This window comes from Fulmarus glacialis, unplaced genomic scaffold (assembly GCF_000690835.1).
Source record: "Fulmarus glacialis isolate BGI_N327 unplaced genomic scaffold, ASM69083v1 scaffold3433, whole genome shotgun sequence".
Taxonomy (NCBI): Eukaryota; Metazoa; Chordata; class Aves; order Procellariiformes; family Procellariidae; genus Fulmarus; species Fulmarus glacialis.
The window spans coordinates 1-24,164 of NW_009204691.1; the positions used below are offsets into that span (position 1 = coordinate 1).

The 24,164-nt window shown below is 34.8% G+C and overlaps 1 protein-coding gene across 1 annotated transcript in view; it reads left to right on the forward strand.

Moving 5' to 3' along the window:
- Positions 1 to 579: 579 nt before the first annotated feature.
- The window catches only part of LRRC49 (leucine rich repeat containing 49), a gene marked incomplete at its 5' end in the record, with an annotated part of 52,679 nt that continues 29,094 nt past the window's right edge, over positions 580 to 24,164 (forward strand). The window contains 8 exons of the mRNA XM_009575071.1: positions 580 to 642; positions 1,183 to 1,270; positions 1,974 to 2,171; positions 3,792 to 3,891; positions 4,885 to 5,088; positions 6,775 to 6,841; positions 16,902 to 17,045; positions 21,134 to 21,195. Of these exons, the coding sequence (XP_009573366.1) occupies positions 580 to 642; positions 1,183 to 1,270; positions 1,974 to 2,171; positions 3,792 to 3,891; positions 4,885 to 5,088; positions 6,775 to 6,841; positions 16,902 to 17,045; positions 21,134 to 21,195 (926 nt within the window). The remainder of the gene's footprint in view (positions 643 to 1,182; positions 1,271 to 1,973; positions 2,172 to 3,791; positions 3,892 to 4,884; positions 5,089 to 6,774; positions 6,842 to 16,901; positions 17,046 to 21,133; positions 21,196 to 24,164) is intronic.

The following is a 24,164-nucleotide window of genomic DNA, read 5'->3' on the forward strand; positions in this document are numbered from 1 at the left end:
TTGCGCGGGTAGGTGCTTCGCAGCTGTTGGAGTTCTCTGAGGGCAGCCCCTGCCGCTTCGCGCTTCGAGGGGAGCGGCAGCGAGACAAACGCAGGTGAGGGGAGCTCAGTCTTTTCTGTGCTGTGACTGGCGTGAGGCAGGTTCCCTTACGTTATTTGTATGCCTCCTGTTATTCGCTGGGAAGTGGATATATGAGCCATTTGGTTAAATATTCCTGTTAAACGTTTTGATTATTTATCAGGTAGGTGCTACGTTTTGTCATCTAAATCTAATTAAAAGACCAGCACATTTTGCCTTTAAAAAAAATGAATTCCCAATTTAAATCCCCATGAAAGTCACACTTTCAGTGTATTTTTAAAACTAAAAATAGTGGGTTTTTTTTAAACTACAGATTATTTGGTGTTACTTAGTGCTGTGATGTATTCTTCATAATAGTTTTGCAAAATAGTTCCTTTCTTGGCAGATTTTACTGTTGAAAATACCTTTATTGTTCAAAAAAAGAAGTTACGTTCAACTTTTTGTATTGATATGCGTTTTTGAAAAATGTAATATTCCATTTCTTTTTCTTCCAACTTGCAGGTTAATAATTGTGGTCTTCAGCTGGTTATCCAGACCTCATCAATAACAGATAAAAGCAAGCCAGTAATTATTACCTTTTCTTTAATAGTTCTATTAATTAATGCAGTTGTATTGTACAGCCAAATTTGTATGCTTTCAGATAGGAATTGCCTTTTCAGTAGTAATATGTTGACTTTTAATATAATATCTGATGCATCTGATAGTCTTTTGGTAATTTATTTCATCCTATTAAAGATACATAAAGTAAAAACACAGGGGTGTACTATAGCCTGAGAGAGAGAGAGAGAGAGAGAGAGAGAGAGAGATGTGATTTCTTATGCTTCGATCTGTACCTCTCTTATAGGGTGGGGGTTTTTTCTTTATTTGTTCGACTGCAGATGAATGTGCTGGTAACTTCCATATTTTCATTTTGGTTTCCAACAGTGAAACTTTTCAGAGGTATCTTAATAGAATGAATACTCTTTTTATTGGAGCAAATTTTTTTTTTTAAGCATTTGCAGGGTTTCCTGAGAACTGTAGTTGCTACTAAGGTTGTGTTTGTCTGTGTAAAGATGATATTTGCATTTGAAAACTTTAACATTTGTCTTAAATATTGTGTTGCAGTTTGAATTCAGGATAAATAAGGAACAGTCATCTTTCCACAATAGACTTCTGCAGCATGATCTGGAAAAAAACTATTCAGGAAGGCAAGGTGATAATAGGGTTTGGTTTGTTTGTCTTTTCTATCTCTTTTTATTAACTGAACAGTACAGAAAGACTGTATTATGATTAGAATATGTAAGAGTGACAGCTTTTCCTAACTGGCTAGTAATTCAGTATAATTACTGCTGCACCATGTCCTGAAACTGCTATCCTTCTACTGCCTAATGCACATGGCTCTTTTGATCACTTTTTGCCCCACATTCTGTCCATGGAAGAGCATCCTTTCTTCTACCTACAAAGCCACGATCGATCAAGTGCCCTACCATACATTCCCTCAGGAGCCACACAATTCTCTACTGTAACATTTTATTGGATGTTTAAACATTTTAATGTATTTAGACAAAATTAGTTTCTAATTCAGAACTCTGATATGAAGAGAGAGTTTTCCTATTGTGCTTGTGTGCTTTTGGCTTTGAAAAGCAAGATATTTGGTGATATCACTGCTAACTGTGGTGAAGCCTGGAAAAGCCTTGAAATACAACACTTCTTGCCACACTGCTGCTGCTTGCCTGTCATAAAAACAGTGATTGATTAGGATAGGAAATCAGTTTAATTATTATGGCAATTCTTTATTCATTCTGGTAAAAAAATAAAGACCAACAGCTGTTCAGAATGGGTTGATTTTTAGGGATATTATGCAACTTATAATGGAGTAAATTTAAGTCTGCAGTTTGGTTTTGTTCCTCCCGCAGGAGACCAAAGAGTATTAAGTCCTTTGGTGCGTAATAAGCAGATATATCTTCCAGTACCATCCAGTCTGACAGAATTTTCTGGTTTGGAGTTGAAGCAGAATACAGGTTCTTTATCAGGATTTGGCGAGTCTTCTATTCACACACCTACAAAATCCAGATCCCGACAAAGCAGCCGCAGTATTAGTTCACATGCTTCAGGTAGCAGTGAAAACATCTCTTGTTAGTTGTGGTGTGGTTTGGTTTTTTTGGTTTGGTTTTTTTTTTTTTTCCCTCTTTTCTAACTGGGTGTCTTATTGAAAAGGTATGAGCTGTAAGATGTGCTGCTTCTGGCTGTCAGAATATATGACTGAATAGCAAGTGTTGCCTACTGTTCCCTTCGGATATTAAGAGAGGTTAATAGATCATTGTCAGGAAACCACTAGAAATATTTTCCAAAATATAATATAGGCGTTTAAATACAGGCTTTTTATATATACCTTTCTTTAACAAAAGGGCAGTAATAGAGATCTTTCACACATGTCTTTAGGAGGATGACATTAGAAGAATAAAGCCACTGTACTGCCATCATGTCATGTTTCAGACCGATTTTTAAGTCTCTGGTTTTACGTTTATTGGCTTAAAAACCTGAGACAACTAATTTAAGGCTTTTGCAACAATGTTAATTGATTATTTTTGGTCTCAATGATTTTTTTTTTTTTTTCCCTTCACAGTTTTTTTCACTTTGAAGGATACATAGAGAATGTTGGTTTTTATACTGGTTTGTTAGAGTAGCTAGTGATAAAATGTTAGAGAGTAGCACTGAAAAGATTCTGAATTGAACAACAAATTGTTTTACTTATATAGGTGTCTCATCTGATGGCATATTTTAGACAACAATGAACTCTCTATAGTAGTAAAGCAATTAGTCTTTGTTTATTGAAGAATTAATGTTTTTCTTGTTAACATATTTGATTTATTTGAAGGAATTAAAAAAAAAAAGGGGCAAAAATGTAGAAGTTGAGCCTGTATTCTTGTGGTAGTATGCATGCACGATGATTTTGCAATTGGACTCGATGATCTTAAAGGTCTTTTCCGACATAAATGATTCTATCATCTATTTTTGACTAATATTTTTCAGGGGATCATTTTCCAAATAAGCCAAAGCTCGCAGAACACATTTGTTGATTTATTTTGCAGGTATTTTTAGTCATCCTCCCTCTTCCCCCTTATCTCAACAAAATGGGTAAAGATGGATAGCTTTGTAAATATGTTTTAAAGGGCTGCCTGTTTCTTTCTTGATAATGGAGTGAAATACAATACCAATGATTACCATTAGGTATTGCATGCATTTACTTTTAAAAGACTTTGCATTTGTTCGTGGCTCAGTGGGACTGTTTCAATGTTTTGATGCTTTAGTTTGTAGTTCTATCAACTTGATCTGTGTCTTTAAATTCATCTTAAGTTAGATTATTTCTTCTTTTAAGTTCAGATACTGAAATCGTGAAACAATTATACAACCTTACCTTAAAACATCATTGGGTAATTATAATAAAAACAAAAGCATCTACAAAATATCTGCTTGCAACAGATTGTTGTTAAAAATCTCTCAGAAAAGAAACAAATGGATGTCCTTTGGAAAGAGTATGTAGAGAGATGTAGCTGTAAACAAAAAATGGCAGGAAAGAAAACTGATAAAGTACTGAATGGCAGCAAAATGCACTTTCATGTACTAACTCTTTACTTTTAATAAGAAAGAAAATTCTGCTTTTATTATCTGTAGTTAATGAAATTATTTTACAAAGAAGTAGTTCATATATTCTCTGTACAATTTTCTGACAGATAACACAAATTTTGGGAGCAGTTCATCAATAACATTTCCTGTATTGCAACGTACTGCTGAAGAAAAAATACTGAACTCTGATAGACTTACCCTGGAAAGGTGAGAAGGTTATGGAGTACACACACCATAGCTTGTGACTCTTGTGTCTGATGGTCTAAAGTGATGAGTATCCCAGTAGTGCCTGTGGTCAATGGTATGAGTGGTGGGTTTGGTTTTGTTGGTTTTTGTGCGTGTGTTTTTGAGAGAAGAAATTCTCTCTGAGTGTCCTTGTGATGAATATATCCATACAGCAATCATCTAAGGCAGTTACGGCTTTTCATTGTAAGCTAAGGAGCTAGCTTAAGAGTCAAATGCGAGGTCGTGCAAGTAGTCTATAGAAAGAGGCTATGTCTCCATTAGTTCTAATCTGATGCGTTGACTGTAGAATGGTCTTTTATTTTTTTTGTTAACCAGAACACAAAAAAAAGTTTTATCTGAAAGACATTTAATTGGGGTTTTTGGGTTTTTTTTTTTTGGTGGGGGTAAGGTTCATGTAGTCCAAAAAGTTTTGTCAGGTCAGTAGGACTCCTTCTGGAAAAATCCTAAAATAAGAATAACCGTTTTCAGCATAATTTCCTATATCTTTTACTCTTCGCATTAACACTTAATATTTCATTTATTCATATTTCAAAAATTCTATAAACCAAAGAAAAATTGCATAGAAATTCAATTGCTTTGAATTCTGATCTAAACAGGGTGCTTCTGTGGTATCTGATGAAAAAATTAAAAAATTGGCAGGCTGCATCTGTTGAAATTTTAATGTGGTCATAACACGAAACTTCCATGTAGTTTCCATGTCACAGGCAAATCTGATTAAGAGGACAGGCTTTCAGAGAATTTTGGAAGCAGTTCTGCTATATTTTCATGCTAATTTTTTAATAGTAAGGAGTTACTGCCTTATTTACAGAGTTTAATTAGCAAACCTAATTATCTTAATATTACCTTAATCAAGATAATATACTTTCCTCGGTTCAGTCAGAGTAGGTGAGTAGAAGGTGGATTACCAATTTGTTACTTACATGTGTTCTTTGTTTTGTTTCTTTTTTCTTCCAGGCAAAAACTGACAGTGTGCCCAATTATCGATGGGGAAGATCATCTTCGCCTTTTGAATTTCCAACATAACTTTATAACCCGGATCCAAAATATTTCTAATCTGCAGCATCTTGTTTTCTTAGATTTATATGATAATCAGATAGAGGAAATAAGTGGGCTTTCAACTCTGAGATCCCTAAGAGTCCTTTTGTTGGGAAAGAACAGGTAAAAATAATAAAACTAACCTAAAGCACCTTATTTCGTTATGGTGTAACAACTGTGATCTATCATTGTTTCTGTTACTTACAGAGTTTTCAGATTGTGATGTTGGCTGTGAGACCAGCAAGCTGGTCCCTAACACTAGCTAAGTGTTAGGGATCCTGCTGAGAAAGCACAGAGTTTTGCTTGTAATGTTCTTCAGAAACTTCCTTTCTTATGTAAATTTTAGCAACAGTTCTGAAGTATTTTACGTGTTTCCATCTAATCTTCTGTTCTGATTGGCTGTTAAATATGTGTTCTTAGATTTGTGTCACAGGTGGAATCTCTTTTCACATCACGTAAAGTTCATTGATTCTTTATAACCTATAAAAAGTATTTCTGCCTGATGTATTTGGGAAAAAAAAATCAGACAGGTGAATCAGATTTCATTGCTTATTTATAGATTCTATTCTGTTGGGAGATACAACTTGCTAGTTGTATTACTTTCTAAAAATACAGTTCAAATCCTATAGCCTTTAATTCTCATAATTTAATAGAAGTGTCTGTGGAATTGCTCACACATCTAAGGGTTGTGCTCTGATTTTATTCAGTTTCCTTATTTTCTTTATATTCAGTAAAGGAAGAACTGGTAAACAAACCAGTTATGTGCAGATTACAAAGAATATATCTCCTAATTCAGCCTGTATTAAAAATTGACAACTTTCAATAGTGCAGTATGTTACTAGCCTTTATAGGCTATATAATAGGCTATATAATAAATATATAATATAAAAGCTGTAAGTTAATAGCTTTCATATTAAAAATCTCACCTGTAGAAATTAATTTTGTTTATAGCAAAATATTGGGGCATAGGAACAATAGCTTTAAGCTGCTTTAAGGAACTGTTTTCCAAATCGTAACTACATTGACTGCTCTATGGTTTGTTTATGTAGAAGTATGGTTTGGAGGTAGTTAGAACAAGACATAGGCATAAATGATTACAAGTCAGACAGAGTGGCTAGCTACTTGTTTTCAGCTTGATCTATATTTGATCTTTGATTATTCTCGAAGCAAATGCATAATACACGTGATGTTTAATATCATCAGCCAGTAGATGATGCTGTTGAGTATATAATAACCTAGGATTGGAATATGAGAAAATAGGACTAGACAGAAAAGTTTTAAGATAGTGAAGCTGTACAGGGGGAGAAGAAATACTGCCAAATCTAGAAATCTGTATTTTCTAGAAGGGGCCAGTGGCTTTCAGGTTGTTTGTTTTTTTTTTTATTTTGTGTTCTTCTAACAAACTCTCAAAAGCCTGTGTCACTATAGTCTTTCTTGAAACTGGCTTGGAATTAACTGTTTGCCAGTAATAATGTTTTTTTTATTATTTAGGTATCTGGATAGATTGGTTGTTGACTTAGTTTTCTAGTGGTGCAAGTATTCCTTCCCTTTTCATCTTCCTAGAAGAGCCACGTACATACTGCCGCTATTGCATTATTGATAGTCAGAAAGGAAGGTGATAGTCTAAGGCATATTCGTTCATTTATTCTTCTTTTTTTTTTTTCACCTGGTTCAGAACTTTGTTATTCTTCTGTTACTCTTGGTAACAAAGAATAGGAACAAATGGCTAAGTTTTGTATCAGCTGGAAAATGAGAGATACTTTTTATCTAATATGAAAAATAATTTATGTCATAATTGAAATCTTTCAGAATAAAGAAGATCTCAAATCTGGAGAACCTAAGAAATCTTGATGTTTTAGATCTTCATGGAAATCAGGTACAGTACAATAACTTGATTATTTATATTTCTTGTGTAGACATCATGCATTTCCTGTGTCTTTTACCAAATTATTGCTTTTTGAAAGGGAACTTTTGAAAGGTAGTAAATTTTGCAACTCTTGAGGTCACAGAAATCAGTAAATTAATAAAAGGTGGTATGATGTTATTTTGAATCTTGGTATCAAGTCTGTTGTACTTTCAGCATTGTACTTTTGGAAAGTTACAGTGATTAAAATGCTGAGTCAACTAAGTATAATAGCACTCACACCTACGGAAGAGTATGTAGCATAAGTAGTTGTGGTGTAGTTAAAGTAACTCAAGTCTTAGAAGTCATAGAAGAATTTAAGGTCCCATTGATTGTTGTGTTGTTTCTACTATTGGTGATCTTACAAAACAAGATCCCTTACATGTCTGTAGAAGACTTAAATCTGTACAGGAAAAAGCAGAATGGGTCCAAGCTCTTGATTGATTCATGCTTCTGAATGGACTTAAGTCACTTAATGTCTATTCAGCTTCCCCAATTTGAGACTAAGCAGTCATTTCTGTTTCAAGTGGTGCATAAAGTTTTAGCTGTAGTACATATAAGAGGAAGATTCTTGTTTAATGGGTATGGCAGAAGCAGCATGGAGTATTAAGGGCAAGCCAGATATAGTATTCTTTTGTAAAATAAATTTAAAACATGTGATACAAAATGTTCCATAATTGAGCTGTTTAAAACAGCATATGGTTATCATGACTATATAAGACCAATGTGTGAATTTTCTGGATTCCTGTTCCGACAGTTTTGACGTCTTACTGATTTCTCTGTGTGTGTGTTCTTTATTATACAATTGCTTGATAGTGGGGAATGTGAATGCTTTTTTTTTTTAATTAAAAACAAAACAAAAAACAGCAAAAAACCAAGCTAGCACTATAATGAGTGATGTGATAAGTTTGTGGTTTCTTTGAGTAATATTAGTCTAATAGTATGCATGTTGTACAGTGGCAGAGGCAGTATAAGAACAAATAATGACATTGGCCTTGGAGTCTTAGAGTGACTATGTTTGGAGATGGCTAAGTGTTCGTGTAGTTATAATCCTTTTCTTATTGCTGTTGTAAGTTTGGGGTTTTTCTATGTTTTTGATAAAAATACTTGCACACTAGCCATGCAGCTGTGCCAGTCAGCACACTTTTATAGCACAAGTGAAGGAATCACTAATCAAGATGAAACACAGGTCATGCACAACTCTTACAAATGATTGTGAAGTAGATCTGATTTTTTTCTTTTTTTTTTCTTTTCTTTTCTTTTCTTTCAAGTGTCTGTATAAGTCCATTTATATTAATTAGAACTTTATTAGGAATTGTGGGTATAGTGCCCAACAGGCTGCTGCTAGATCAGCTTCATAATGATAGGCCTACTTTGGTCCAGAGAACATAACAAATTATCCTGTATCAGGAGTTAAATATTACATCTCTGGAGGATAGTAAGTGCTTTTGTTTTTCAGGAAGTTTTAATCAAAAATGTACATGTGAAGGGCACAAATGTTAAGAAATGGAATGAATTGTTTTCTGCATTTTTTTTTTGTAGGTTTAGTGTATTTTTCATGGAAAGACCAAATAAAGACTCAACTTCTCTTCCATTAATAAATTATCTTTCTGTTCCTTTCCAGTTCGAAGATATGCAAGTTTTCATATTAACATTCTTTTTTTCCTGTCTTTGAGGAATTCAAAATTTAAAACATCAATCTGCCATACATATTAGTTATTTTTGAAAGCATAAGGGAAGAAATGAAGAAGGGAAGAAATGCTGAGTTTGAGACATGTCAGCTTAGTGTACTAGTGTCTTGTTTTGAAGACTGGGGGTTGTTGTTGTTGTTGTTTGCTTATTTAATAAAGGCTCTGTCTTAACTTTATTTAGATTTGTGGGATCTTTATTTATGGCAGCCTTCTAGTCTGTCTTAAACAGTATTTCTTCCACATCATAACTTTCTCAAGAACAGACTTCAACCACAGAATTGGTTTTGAGAACTTCAAAATACGTGTTTCAATGTTCCAGAATATAGCAATTTAAAGAAGAGATCAGTAGAATTAAAAATGAAGTGTTGGTATATGCTTCAAAATAGTGGATTCTGATCATTGTTCTGTTGATACAACGTCCTGTCTCTAACATACCCATGATTTTTTTTTCTTTAATTCGGTACAGAATCAAGAATGCAGAAACAGAATATCCTGCTTGTCAGTCGTAAAAAAAATCCTATTTTCTACTATTTTTCATTATCCTAATAAGCTCTTGATTCATCTGTTTCCTTGGATTGCTTGTGGCGTTATCCTGCACCCAGTTCTCATAGGAAAGTAAAAAAATCTAGTCAGTTTTATGATTTGGAACCAGCGATGAGCAGCAATTTTCCTTTATCAGGATGGTTCTTATTTCAAGTAAAAGGTGTAACGGCACTTTTGTGGTGTGCATCACTTATGTCTTCTTTTCTTACAACTATGGAAAAATGTAATTCACTTTTGATGTACAAGTGTCATTGACTGCCAGTGTAGTATGAATATCTGTATGTGCTGTGTGAATATGAGGTTTCCTCTGGACATCGTTTTCCGTTGCTCACTTCCATAACTGTGAAACAGACTGTATAGGTTACTTAATGTTACCATTTTTTCAGTCATACTCTATTTCTTATGTTTACAGATATTTTTATGGTACTTTTGTATTCATTTTACATTCAAAGTTGAGTTTCTTAGAGATGTGAGAAATTATTTAATGCTGTGTACATGGAAAACAGATATTCTTGATCCAGCACAAAATTTTTAAGGCTATTTTCTAGAAAAGGCAGCTGTCTTTGTGGTATCATCTATATCTTGTTGCCAGGAGTATTTTCAGGATTTCCTTAATATAATATTCTTGGGCCACAGTGCAAAATTCCTAACTGCTAAAAGCACTACTCAGACTTGCACACTTGGTTTTGCATTTATTTTTTGATTGTATTAATTTTAAAAGATGTTTTTGTGTTTTTGAAGAAAACGTTTGTAACTTTATTACAAAACCTTGTCATTGTAGTTAAGTTAGTAGAAGGGGTTTTGATACCAAACTCTCCGGGAAGAAATAATAGATTCTTTCAAAAAAGCTATGGAGAAGCTAAAACTTAGATGTAAGTTTTGCCTGAATGCTGTCTGCTCAATGAGCAAATTGTTGCATAGACTGTAATTGGCCTAAACCAGGGATGACAAATGAATATTTGTCAGATGCTATGAAACAAGACAGCCTCACCTCAGTCCCTCTGAAAGCGATGGAAGAAATAGTCCTGGAAACTGTTTCCAAACGTATTACAGCAAAGAAGGCAACCAGAAGTAGTCACCATGAATTTATGTAGGAAATGGCATTTTACAACAAAATGACAAGCACAGTGGATGAGTAGAGTGCAGTGGATGTTTTTTATCTTGAATTAGAAAGGTATTTGACACTGTCTCCCATTACACCTTTATAGACAAATTAAATTAGATTTGGACTAGATAGATGGACAGTGAGGTGAAATGAAAACTGGCTGGACTGCCAGGCTCAAAGGGTTGTGATCAATGGCACACAGTCTAGCTAGAGACCAGTCACTATTTTTGTACCCTCGGGGTTGATACCGTGTCAATACTTTTTAACACCTTCATTGATGACCTGCACTATTAACAATGCAGGGAATTGGAAGGAGAGCTTTATACATGTGATGGTTGTGTTGCCATTCAATGGGACCTTAACAGGCTGGAGGAATGGGCTGAGAGAAATCTCATGAAATTCAAGAAAGGGAAATGCAAAATCCTGCGCTTAGGGAGGAATAACCCCCTGCACGAGTACAGGCTGGGTGCTCACCAGCAGAAAAGCAGCTTTGTGGTAAAGGACATGGGGGTCTCTGGTGGACAACAAGCTGGCCATGTGCCAGCAGTGGTCCCATATGGCAAAGGTGGCCGACAGCGTCTTGGGCTGCATTAGGAAGAGTGCTGCCAGCAGGTTGTGGGAGGTGATCCTTTAGGCTCCCCAGTGCAAAACAGACATGAACTTAGGGGAGTGAGTCTGGCGAAGAGGCACAAAGGTGATGAAGGGACTGGAGCATCTCTTGTATGAGGAGAGGCTGAGAGAGCTGTGATTTGCTTTGCCTGGAGGAGAGAAGCCTCAGGGAGTTCTTATCTGTGTATATAAATAGCTGATGGGAGCGTCTAAATAAAATGGAGCCAGACTTATCTCAGTGGTGTCCAGCAAAAGGGCAAGAATCATTGAGCATAAACTGAAATACAGGAAACTTGCTCAAACTTAAGAAAAATGTTACTGTCGGGGTGGCCGAACACTGTTGCTCTGACAGTTGGTGGAATCTCCATCCCTGGAGGTGGTCTAAGCCTGACTGGACGTGGTCCTGGGCAGCCTGCTGTAGTTGACCCTGCGTTGAGCAGGGGGGTTGGAAAGTATGATCTCCAGAGGTCCCTTCTGACCTCAACTGGTGCTCTGATTCTCTGGCTAGGGTTACTTTAGATTAAATTCACTATCTTTTCTTTTCCTGTTTTCCCTGTTTAGTGGTAGGGGAAATAGAAGAAGAAAGCAATATTAGAGAATAAGAATTATTTTGAGGATACTAGTAAAGTGACAATTCTTTATTGTAAAAATGTCCCCTGTAAAGCCATGAAAAACCTCTTTATTGGATGAATGTGGCAGTTCATTGAGCTCTAGTGCACTGAATCAACATCCTATTACAGTACTTGTTGAATGGCACTCTGTATTTGGGGTTAGGATAGGAGTGTTCCTGTGGTTTTGATGTGTATAAATCCCACACATTTGATTAAATTATGCATCGAATCTGTTGGTCTTTAGAGCACTCCTGTGCAGTTTGCACTGATTGCTTCTAGTCATCAATTCTTCTACTGTTTGAGAGTAAAGGTTGATTGTGAGTGGCTTTATAGAGTATTTTGGCGATTTACTTGTTGAGAAATAAGACAGTTGAATTTTCTTCAAACTTGTTGATTTGTCTGTTTATTTTTATAGAGTCATTCTCTGGTTCATATTTATAATGTATTAGAACAGTAATCTATTTTACAGCTTTTTTTATTCTTTGTATTTATGTATATAGCAGCTCTGTTTTGACTGGGAGGTTTGCCTTTTGAAGTTGCCATGTCTTAGTTAATAGAAGACAAGGACACATCTTTTTTTTTTGTCGTAAAGACAGTTCTATCAAGGGGAGAATATCTGGTGAGCAGTCTTCGTCACAGTAGAGGATTAGCTGAATATTTGCTGCTTGCATACAGTTTACTTGAGATACAAGCTAACTTGTATTCAGTGATTCTGGTATCACTAGCTTTCCTCTGTAGTCAGACAGGCAATTCCAGAAGGTGGTTTAACATGTTTGTTAGACTCCAGTAGATGAGGAGTCATATAAGTAAAATGCTACCATTTAAATGATACTGCCTGGCAACAATAATATTGTTACTACAATATACCATGGAATATAAATTGCTACAGTAATATTACTACTTCTGAGTTAAGATACAGAACAGAGTTTTTCCGTAGTCTTTGTTTTCATGGTTTGACTTCTCTGATGTCATTAAATAAAACCCATAAAATTCAATGTAGCAGGTTATAGCAAAATCCAGTAAATCCTCCTGATGCCTTTTGGCAAGTCATTTTACCAGATTGACTCTTCAGTGAATGTGATATTCCACAAGTCTTTCTGAGGACGTTGAAGGTACTCACATATCTGGCAAGAAAAAAGTATTATTCTTTTAACTACCATTTTTCCCCTTCATGACTTATGTTATAGGACATATTTACAATAAAATACTAAAATATCTTATGTGTAATATCCATTACATAATACCTCACAAATAGTTCTCATTCTTACTTCAGTAGTTTAATTCACTACAGGAATATTCTAAGGTGCTTGCAATAATTTTAATTTTTTTGCTGTTCAAAGCTATTGTTAGTAATGCACAGTATCTCTTATGTTATCTGTGATCCCAGAGGATCATTGAACAATTAAATCTTGTGTACAAGTTATATTAAAGGTATTTGAAATGCATTAGACTAACAAAAAATGTTAACTCTTTCATTATGCACAGTAGTTCTACATAAGGTAAGAAATCTCAGCAGTCACTCTCAATAGATGCAGAATATAAGTACTCAAATAGGTTATGGACAGAATATCATATTATTAATCTTATTTTTCAAACATAGTGCTAAAGCCTAGCTAGAAATTATTTATTTTTGTTAATGTTCGTGGAGTCGTAGCAGTTAAGAGGAAAACTAGGTTCCTGTTTCAGTCTTAGTCCCTCCCTCCCTCTCTCTTGGGCTGTAAATCAATCCCATAGATGGAATGCAGATTGTGAAACTTCTAAGACTGGAATGTTTCCAAGAGGTTGGAAGTGAGGAAAAACAGGAGGAGGAAAATTTTACTTTTGTTCACTTTTGGGAAAATATTTTTATGTATTTGGGTGCTGGTGCATTTATATGGTTTGGTCTGAACTTTGAGACTTCCCCTGCCCGGGTGAGAAATGTACTGGGAACTGGATGTGCTTTGGAACTTTGAGGTATAGCATTCCACAATGCTTAACAATAAACCTTGTATGATTTCGGGTTTTTTCCCAAAACAAGCTTTTAAATGCATTACTACTTAAAGAAAATCCCTTCATATAATAAATATCCAAAAGAAGGTTTTAAAAAAAAAAAAAAAATCAATGTAATGCCTAATGAAATATTGCACTCAATGCCTACGCTTTACAAAAAGGACAAAATGTGAATTCCCTTGCCATATTACTACTCTTTGCCTGTTCTCCTACATGATTTAGTAAGGCTTTTGATTTTAATACTGCCCAGTAAAAATTCGTAAGAAAATACAGCATCTTAATAACATTTACTTACATTTTTACATAGAGACTCTGTTTCTGTGGTTATTGATATGCTGATAGGGACATATAATACTACATCATTCAGAGACCCTGCACATGATTGTGTGCATGGTATATTTAATGCACTACAACTTACATTTCATTTTTAACTAAACATTTAATTTCTAAATAGTGTGCTTCCAAGCACACTGAATAGTCTATGGAGAGAACGCTGATTGTTGGCTTGATCTTTGCTGTCAAGGTAAATAGTATAAATTGTATATGTTCCATATAAATCTCTTTAAAACCTTTTTATTTTAGGTAGGGTTAAAATAGACTTGATTCTGCCTTCCAGAACTATTGCATTAAAGTTGAGTCAAGTTGAACTTGAATTTCATTCTAACTTTTACAATTAAATTTATTCTATAAAGCTTTAAATTTTAAAAAGTTGTTAGAGTTATTTTTTGTGTTCTGTTTAATTCTGTGAATCATTTTCCTTGCCAAAAGTTCAAGAATATAAGTAAAAGGGGGAAAAAAAAAAAAGCAACTTTATTTTTTAGGCATGGACTACTTTTCAATAATTTCAGAAATGTGTGTTGAAAGATGCAACTTTTGTGCAGCTAATCACTCATCAATAATTAATGTACATAATCTTTTCTGAAATAAATCTATTTCATAGCTAAGTATTCAAACATACAAGCAGACAAGGAAATAGAATAGTGTTTTTGTTCAGTATTTACAAGTGAAGTCTTTGAATTATGTATTTGAAAAAACAACTAAAAATGGTTAATAATAGTCCTTTCTTTATAATTAATAGAAAATAGTCATAGATATAATTTCTTTTTAGTAAAAGAAATATTATTTGAATGCTCTAAGAAGAGGTGATAATGGCTTGTTATCTAGTCCGCACCTAACAGTATGTACTAAAAGCTGATGTATCTTCATGCGTGCATGGATAATTGAAACAGAGAAAATCCGGTAGAGTTAATCTTAAAATTTAGCAAAGTAATGGAGAGTATCTCCATACATTGCTGATGAAATCGTTGTCTTTGCGATAGCAGTAAAATGCCAGGACTAATACTCTACCTTGTGGCATGCTGTAATTCTATCTAAGCAGACATCTGCAGAGGTCTGTGCTCTTCGTGCTAACCATCTGCTCTTGGCTTTGCTTTTACAAGTCCTTCTGTCTAAATATATCGTTCTAAATGGTGGTATTTTCTGTTCCTTTTGCTGTAATATTTTCGTATCCTGATAATTTTTATTTTCTGTATATAATACATAAAAAATGGATGATGGATAATAGTTTAATTAGCAGTTGAATCAAAAGTTGGTTTAAGATGTTATTTAATTTTGGTTTTGCTATCTACTTTTATATGCTTTTTAATGGAAAAATTGTTGAAATACTTTTTATAGCAGCATATTCAAGTCATATGTCATAAATTGACAGATATATACATACATATATATATGTGTACATATGTGTGTGTATATATATGAAAATTACCAAAACGTTATGTGTTCTGAAACTGTTAAATAATAGCTGCCTTACCTCTTCTCCCATTCCAGGAGCTGCTAGACACTTTCTGGAAATTGGCACGGCCAGATTTGTACTGGTCTAAAGCATCAGAAAGTTCATTATCACTGGGAAGGTGTGTGACAGCAGTCGCTGTCTTGCTTGTCTGCATCTAATTGCTGTTGGCAGCTTTGAGGAGGAATAGCGTGCTTGAGTAGAAGGTGTTGAAGGGAGCTTACAGTGGTCCAGCAGATGATCTTTCCAATTGAAAGGGAATTCATTATACTTGTTAGTAGCTTTGTGCACTGTATACTTGGATGCACTGCCACACATTGTGGATGGCTGAAGTCTTTTCCACAGGAAAACCTGCTGCCTTCTTTCTGCCACATAGCATGGGTTTCAGTAAGAATATGGTAGGAATATCTCTCTGCAGTGACAATACTTCATCTTCTCCATGATACGTTGCTGTATGCAAGTCCTGCATAAATGTCTAGGTAGATGCTGGAGGACCACTATGAGAAATAAATATCTGGATAGACGTCCTTGAGTGGATCTCTCTGAAAAATACGTCTGTGTTTCTCAGCAGAAAATAAACCCAGATTGTGTCAACAGAGCAAAAATTAATGCCTTTTCAAAACACGGTTGCATTTCTAGAAGTCAAAAATAAAATTAAGGGGCGGTAGCTATTACTACTCGTGATGATTTTTTTTTTTTTTTGTCAATATCACCTGAATCTTTTAAAATAGGGTATTAAGTATAATACTATTGGGTATTATAATACCTATATTATAATACCTATATTATAATACCTATATTATAATACCTATAATACCCTATTGGGCAGCTGCCTGTTTACTGTAGTTTAGTCGCTTTGTTTGATTCCTCCATTTTCTAATCACAGGAAGCCATGAGTTGCCGAAGAAGTGCTGGGGACTGTCAAGCAAACGTGCTGTGTATCCAAACTAAGGATGCTGCTGCTTTCTTTTCTAACTTTTGAGTATGTCTTACTGATTCTAGCAATTACTTGCTTGTAAAACTTCTTTTCAAGTTCCAATTTCAGAATAATTCCTTTCTTCACCAGAGGGCTGTGGCTGCTCCTTGCCCCTGACTCACAGCAGGTTCCTGTCCTCATGACCTGCTGGAAAGTCCGTCTGTGGAGCTCCTGTAGATAGAGCTGTGAATGCCGCTACTGGCTTTTTAAGAGGCATGAAGGGAAATTGGTGCAGAGTTCTGTAATGGTAGGGAGATATGATGCCATGTATTCTTATAGCATAGGTACCAGGAGATTCAGATGTGTGATGAATGCCTTTGCAGACAAATTAAGGATCAACTGTGCACAAAATTTCCCCATTTTGGCATACTATGATATCATCAGCGTCATCTTAGTTTTATGGTGTCTTCGAGGTTGCTGCTACAGAACAGCACAGCTGAAGTAACCTAATTTGTGATGGTAAGGAAGGAAGTGTTGACTGATTTTACTGCAGTATGACTAGAAAGATATTAGTGAAGTGAATACTAATACTTAATCTTCAGCAGACTGTAGCTTGTTTTCAGCAATTTATGACATCAGAAAAATACACAAGAAGCACACTATTGTATTAAGTTGATTGTTCATGTATACTTTTTAAAAAAAAAAGTATGCACTACATATATCTATTGTGTATCTATATAAAACGCAGTATGCATGTTTATAATTATACCTCTTTCACAGATTACTAAAATAGAAAACATCAGTCATTTGAGAGAACTGAGAGTGTTAAACCTTGCCAGAAACCTACTAACCATTGTGGAAAACCTTAATGGACTGGATTCGCTCACAGAGCTCAACCTTCGTCATAATCAAGTTTCCGCTATAGTAAGGAACAAAACTCTTGTCTTTTTCTCTTTACTTTTTCTTTTTTTCTTTGTTTTTAACAAAATGCACTGTTACTGTAACTTGTTAAATCAGATCAGCATTTCAGATTTGTGAAATCTTGTGTTTTCCCGTATTGTGTTGCTTATGTTGTTCTGCTGCATCACTTTTAAAACATAAAGGTGAAACAAACAGCAATTTATTTTTGGTGTTATTTTATTGAAATGTGATCGCTTGTAGTGATTCAAATCTTGATAGCTCATGATGGTTGTCTGGGGTGGGGTGGCGGGGAAGATTCGGAAGAAGCTTTGTGGTTCTAACATACAAATTTAGATACTTTTCTTCCATACAAGTTTGTTTCCTATAAACAAACCCTCTCTTAATTTCTGTATCTCAGCTAAGCAGTCAGACCATCTTAAATTTCATCTCTTTATGAATATTTCTGGGGCAAATGCAGAGAAAATAGGTATTGATCTTAACAGCAGAATTTCCCAATTGAAGCTTTAACCTAGCATTGGAAGTGTTTATGTTCTAAAAAATAAAGCTTTTCACTTTGCAATTTATGAGTTGTAGTTCAGCTATGGCAAGTAGATTGTTTGAACAAGCCCTTCTTAAAATAATACAGGAAGTCTACTTAAATAGCTAGATTTTTTGTTTTCCTTTCGTTCTTGGTCTCCTATTGCTGCTGAGCCTTTCCTTTCTTGAATTTCTGCTACTTGCCATATATGAATTGTTTTTACGCTTCAAAACCAAGAAATTTCTGCTCACTGCTGATTCTGTTACTGTACCTTCCTGTTACATCAGTTGTGTTACCTAGAATTCTCTTCCTTGCTTGTAGTTACAGCCTTTTCAGTCATCTCAGATGTAGCTCATACTTTCTCCTTGCTTCCTGTTGTCACAAATAGAGAGTCAGCATGAAATTTAAATTAGTAAGTTACAGGCTTGGAGTCTGTGCTTTATCTCAATGTTTTAGTCTTTCCAGGCCAGAGACAGTGTTTCAGAAGATGATGTTCTATTCAGGAACTATTTTATTTTGTCTAATTGTTTTTTCTTTGTTTGTGTAGGGTGGGTGTGTGTGGGGGTGTGTGTGTGTGTGTGGTTGGTTGTTGGGTTTTGGTTTTGTTTTTTTCTTTTTTACCCTGGTTAAATTCTAATGGAACGGTGGGGGGAGGGGGTGGTTTTTTGTTTTGTTTTTAATTGGATGGTGCTTTTAGCAAGTATGACACTAATTCTCCTTGCTCTAGAGAAGGACTCTTAAATCATATGAAGTCAAGTCTTGGACACATCATACTGTCTGAAACCTAAAGTAAATATATGTCTCTTTCCTAGAATAAAATCTTTTTCTTATTTTAATGATAAGTGTTGTCTTTTTCTCTGTGTGTAGCAAGGTACATGTATTTCTTTACTTAATGTTTGTTTTAATTGTTTTGAAAAATGAAAGCTGTACTACTTTTGTATTGAAATTCAGAATCTGCTGCAATATGAAATGGCTGAAAATCCAGAACATAGAAACAAATATGTCATTTTATGGAAGGAATATCCAAGATATTGTTGTATTATAGCTGAAGGACTGGAGTAGTTGAGGGAGGGGGTTTAGATTTCTCCTTTAAGATGAGGTTTAGGTTTTCTTATGTTTCACTGTGTGGCAGGGGGGGGTCATTTTAGTAATGATATAGTTATGATGTAGCACTTAACTACAAAATTTTCACTCTAAGTTCATTAAAAGAATTTGGTTTCTGTGTGTTAGTTTTTGGACTCTGTTTTAGTTACTCAGTTACTATGACAGCACTGTCATTATGAATCAAGCTTTTTAAACTTGATTATTCCTTTAAATGAAAATCACTAACATCAATTTTAAAAAGTTTGCCTTCCCAAAATAGTGAAATAAAATCAATATAGTTTAAATAAATTTCTCTTTCAGTACATTTTTTGTGAACCTTCCTTATTTTTCATCTCCCCCTCCCCTGCTCTAAGTGTATTATTCTTGTGTAGGAAAGATTGTGTTCTCATTTGTTAAATAAAATGAGGTTCCATACTGAACTCCATACCCATTGCAGTTAATATATATACTTGCAATTAATATATAACTTGAATAATTCAAGTTATCCAACTAGATTATAGTTTGAGCAATTAAACATATAATAATCTCTTACAATCCACTGGCCTTAGATTAGCAGTTTTGGGACCTCTTTTTGTCTTTGAGGTGTTCATTAGAGACTGGAAACCCTTAAATCACAAGTAGTTATTTTTGTAAGACTAAACTGTAGTTCGTCCAAAGCTGTAGGATTTAAAAAGGCAGTCCTGAGGCTTTGTTTATAGCAGAATAATATTTTATAGGATTGGACGTGTCTTCAAGAAGTCTGACTATTCTGAAGAATAGCAAACAGACAGAATAAATGATTACAAAGTGTCTTGTATGGCATTAAAAGCATGAATCTATACATACCATGAATTATGGAATGTCTATTTACTTTCCATCCAGTTGTGAATTAGGGTCCACTGTTAGGAAGATGAACTATATTTTTGTTTGAAAGACGGACCTGCTTGTTGCTTTGAGGTATTAAAAGCTTAGAATTTTGGGTTTTGTCATCTGCAGCTTGATCTTAGACTTGAAGGAGGACTGGTCAAGGTGTTCACCATCTTTTCACGAAATAACTCCTGCCCTGTATATCCATTGCCCTATATGACTTCGTATCAAAACTGAAGTAGCTGGAGGCTTTTTCTTTTTATCTTACTTAAGGTGTTTGTTGTCATGCCTGTGAGACTTGCAACATATTTTACAGAACAGCAACATAGGCTAGTTATGGAAATTTGTCTCCAGGGGAAATTACTTTGTGTTCTCCAATGCAAAATTCTTTGATTAGTTAAAATCCTTGCTGCTTAAGAATTATTGTGCCTGTCTTCGTGTGTATATCCACCTGTATCATGCGCAGCCACCCCTTCAAGCATCAACCCTAAGTAGCCTTAGGGACAGAGAGGGTGTCCAGATGTAGTTCTGTTGTGAACTCAATCTTTCCATGGTCTGATCTGGGAGGATTCAGAACCAGGAGTTTTGCAATTGCAGACCTGAGCTAGTTAGCCCTGTATACAGAGCTATGACTCTCAGCAATGCTTGTTAGCTCACGCTCAGTGTTTCATTAAGAGCAGCTACACGGTTTGTTTAGAGCTGCCTTGTGTTCACCTATTTGCATAAAATGAACTATTTCTATTTCTGGAATGCTATGTAGACATGTCACAAATCAGATGGAGGGAGGAAGGGCTGTAGGTTTGATCTTGTGGCTAAAATCAAGGTAGTGAGCCCTGTGACACTTCCCGGTGCTGTAAGTAACAGGTTTGTGTCCACTGGTTGCAAGTTGGAGTGTGCACCTTAGTAGGATAAGGTGATGCAGACTTAAACTGAGAGGTTAGGTGTGCAGTTTGAATGCTATATGAATCACTGCAGGCTGTGCTGTCTGGCCATTATGGATTTATAGTTCATAAATGAACTTTGATCTTACTTAGTATGTTTCATCTTACTAATATTTGAGCTATTTGCTATCTAGAGGTTTTCTGCAAAGGTCTTCAGTGGCATATATTAAATTCGCAATTACTCATTCTGGAAACTCATTCCTTCATATAAATTCCAATTGTAAAGGTGACAGAGTCCTTCAGATCATTCCCTGACAGAAAAGTCACTGCTGTTTAATAGTGCTAATTGCACTGCTGTATTGCACTTCAAAAACCTTATTTCAGCATGGTCACAAAATAAACCTTTTTTTTTTTTACAGTGTGTTTATCCTGCAGCTTAAATGCTGAGACAGCACCTTGGCTTATTTCCCAAAAGCCTGTTCAGAAACCAGCAGCAGCCTTATCCTCTTTTCTTTAACATCATTTGCTTTGCAAGTGATGCAGCTTGTTCTGCAGAGTGGATATCTGCACTGAAACACTCCCTTGCAGTCTGCACTAGGGAGAAATGGAGCTGCACGTTCAATCGAAATCAATGTTGCAGGAAGGTTATAGCATATAGAAATGAAAGTATTTCATCAGGCAAAGTAGAGAGGTTCAAAAGCTGCTTTCAGCTACTGTATTTATGCCTCTATCTTTCCTTCTAGAAAGATGTGGATACTTTGCCCCGTCTCCAACGTCTCTTCCTCAGCTTCAACAACATATCTAGGTAAGGGAAATAGCAGTTTGCTTCCTATCAGTAATTTGAAGTATCCTATTGAAACTGTATTTCATTAAAAATTAAATTCAAACACTATGAGTTGCAGATACTTTTTTTTTCCCTAACATATCAGATAGCATAATCAAGCCATTGTGTATTTTCTACTTTAAACATAAAAATTCTTGAAACCCTTTGCATTTAAATGTAGTTGTACTATGAGTATTCTACCAAGAAACTTACATTTTTAATTTAAAAATTATGATACAGTTGACGATGATGAAAATTAAAAACATTAATGTTTTTAACATTACATTTACAATAGTAAAATGTTGTTTTACTATTAAATATAGTAAATAACAGATATCTGTAAAAGCAACATTACACAAGGTACATATTTTATTTAACATACCATCACTGTATTTATGGAGTTACACAAACTGCTGAGTCAGAGTCTGCTTACAATGATTAGATTATTTCATGCTTGTATTTTACGTGTCCATATATTAATAAAGTCTGAAAGGTATATTCATGGTTATTTCTCTTTCAAATCCGATGGCAGAAGCAGAATAGCTCAACTTTCAAAGCAGGGCTTCTATAATTTCAAGTAACTAAGTGCATTTTGTTATATATAGATAGAAATGTTTGTCTTCTATGCTTTTTCATATTTGTGCATTTTTGGAGTCTGCATTTATACTAGTGCCAATATTTAAAAAAAAAAAGTGCCTGCATTATCTTCAGTTTGGTATGTCTTTTTTTTTTTAGTCCTTTAATCACCACCAGCCACCTTTGCTTAGAATCAAATAATTTAACGTGGGGTAGGGGAAAGATGCTTCATGTTCTAATTACTGGAAATACTGTGCTGTTCTTGTGGTATCTGCTTTCTCTGTAAAATGTTACACTTAGTATGAGCTTTTATTGTAATAGCTACTTGAACATTTTAAGTTGACCTGCATTATGTTTTTTGCTCCAGTCTACTTGTCTGTGTTCCATAGGTTCTTAAAGTACTGATGCAGTAGATCTCCTTAAAAATACTCATGGGTATTAAGCATTTAAAAAAAAAATCAGAGATGAACTGCAGGAATCTTTAATATACCCTTCCCTTAATTAATCTGCTAGAGAGGGGCTTAGCATTTTGCCTCTCTTGAATAATTTCCAGAATTGAAACATGCCTTTTATTTCTGTTTTTCTAAAAAATATCTTAGCTTGGCAAGAACGATGAGGGGACTGCAGTAGCTGGCTCCCTTGCCATCAGGGAGCATCACCGCAGTCAGTGGAATTTCTGTATCTTTTTATATACTTGGTATATTTTGTGTAGCTTTCTGACTTCTTTCTCATGTTGTTTTATGCAAATTCATGTTATTTTTACAGTGTTCAAAGAAGGAAAAATGTTTCAGTCTTTCTGTGAGGTTTTTAAAGTAGATTTCTCAAACTTTATGTAATCGGTAGCTTGCTTCTTGGTACTTTGTCATGATTGTTGTCATTTATTCATTGGGATTTCAGTTGAACTGTTGGTAGATTTAGTCTTAGTTTTCATGTAAGCTAGAAATACTTATTTAGAACATTCAGGCAAATATATAATTTGGTTTTAATTTGTAGTTGGAATAGGTATAAAATAAAATCTTAATGTCAAACGAAAGACATTGCTCTTCTATAAATTTTGTATACATGTGGATAGGTAGGTGGATGGATCAGTTTAACTCTTTATTTACATTATTTTAAAACAAACAAATGAAAAATTTCTTTTGATGATCACATTTAGCTTGGTTTTTTGAAATAATTACCTTCTGTTGCATATAGCAGTTTTGAAGGCTAAAAACCCCATTAATTCCTGATTTTAAGTTGTGTAGGTGATATGTCTTCTAAAAGGAAAATGATTAAATATAAAAGTATACTCTTGACCATCTGTGTTCTGATACTTGGCTTGATACTGTTCAAACTGACTGAAGAAGTTGTATGCAACCATAATACTATTGCTGTGCTACACCTGAACATTCTTACAACCCTTTTAAATGATTTTGTGTGGTTTTGAGTCACTTGCCTGGGTTTACTGTGTGCCATATGATAATTTTAAAAATTATTTTTCCTAGAAACAGCTGTGTCTGTACAACTGACTTTTCCTTTAGACAATCAAATTGATACACAGATATTCTAATTCTTTTATGTGTAGGTGCATAGAGAAAACCTGCAAATGGAAACAAACAACAAAGTATATTGCCAAAACCTGGATTTATTTATGTTACAAGTTCATTAAAATATTTTATTAGTCATCATTAAATAAAAGTAGCATTTTTGAGGCAGTGCTCCCATGGAAAGTTTTGCTGCTTCCTATTTTTGTATGTCAGTAAAAATCCTTGAATCTTAAATTGATATATACTGACATATATGAATTAATATTTCAGTAGAAAGATTTGGGAATGCCTTTTAAAAATTGTCACTATTTAAGGCATGAGAATCTTTCATGGGTTTAATCATTGATGTTCTTTTTCCCTTATGCTTCAGAAGAGGCCTCAGAATGCTGCTGCTTATCTGCAGAGCTTTTAGTAAAAAAGGATGTATTGGCAAGATAATATAAGCTAATACTGAACGCTGTAGAAGTTGATGCTGATCTGAAACAAAAGAAGTCCTACTTCCGGCGTCAGCCCAAAAAAATTTAGCAGTTACAAATTGAAGGCATTCATACCTCATGGCTGAAGGTAATATATATCTCTAGAACTAATTATAAAGAAGGGGGAGAAATCCCATTTTGAATTTGTCATGTGGTACTGGGAAGAGATTACAGAAACTTTTCTTCAGGAAAGATATGCCACTGGGATTCAGAAAGAGGGTTATTGCTCATATTTCAAAATATGAAACCAGGGAAGACCACTATTTAATCTTGGAAACAAAATATGTATTTTCATTGTTATACTGCTGTCCAGGTCAGCAGTTGGCTATGTTGGCTTTTTCATTTAGTAAGGCATGTTGTCTAGCCGTATGGG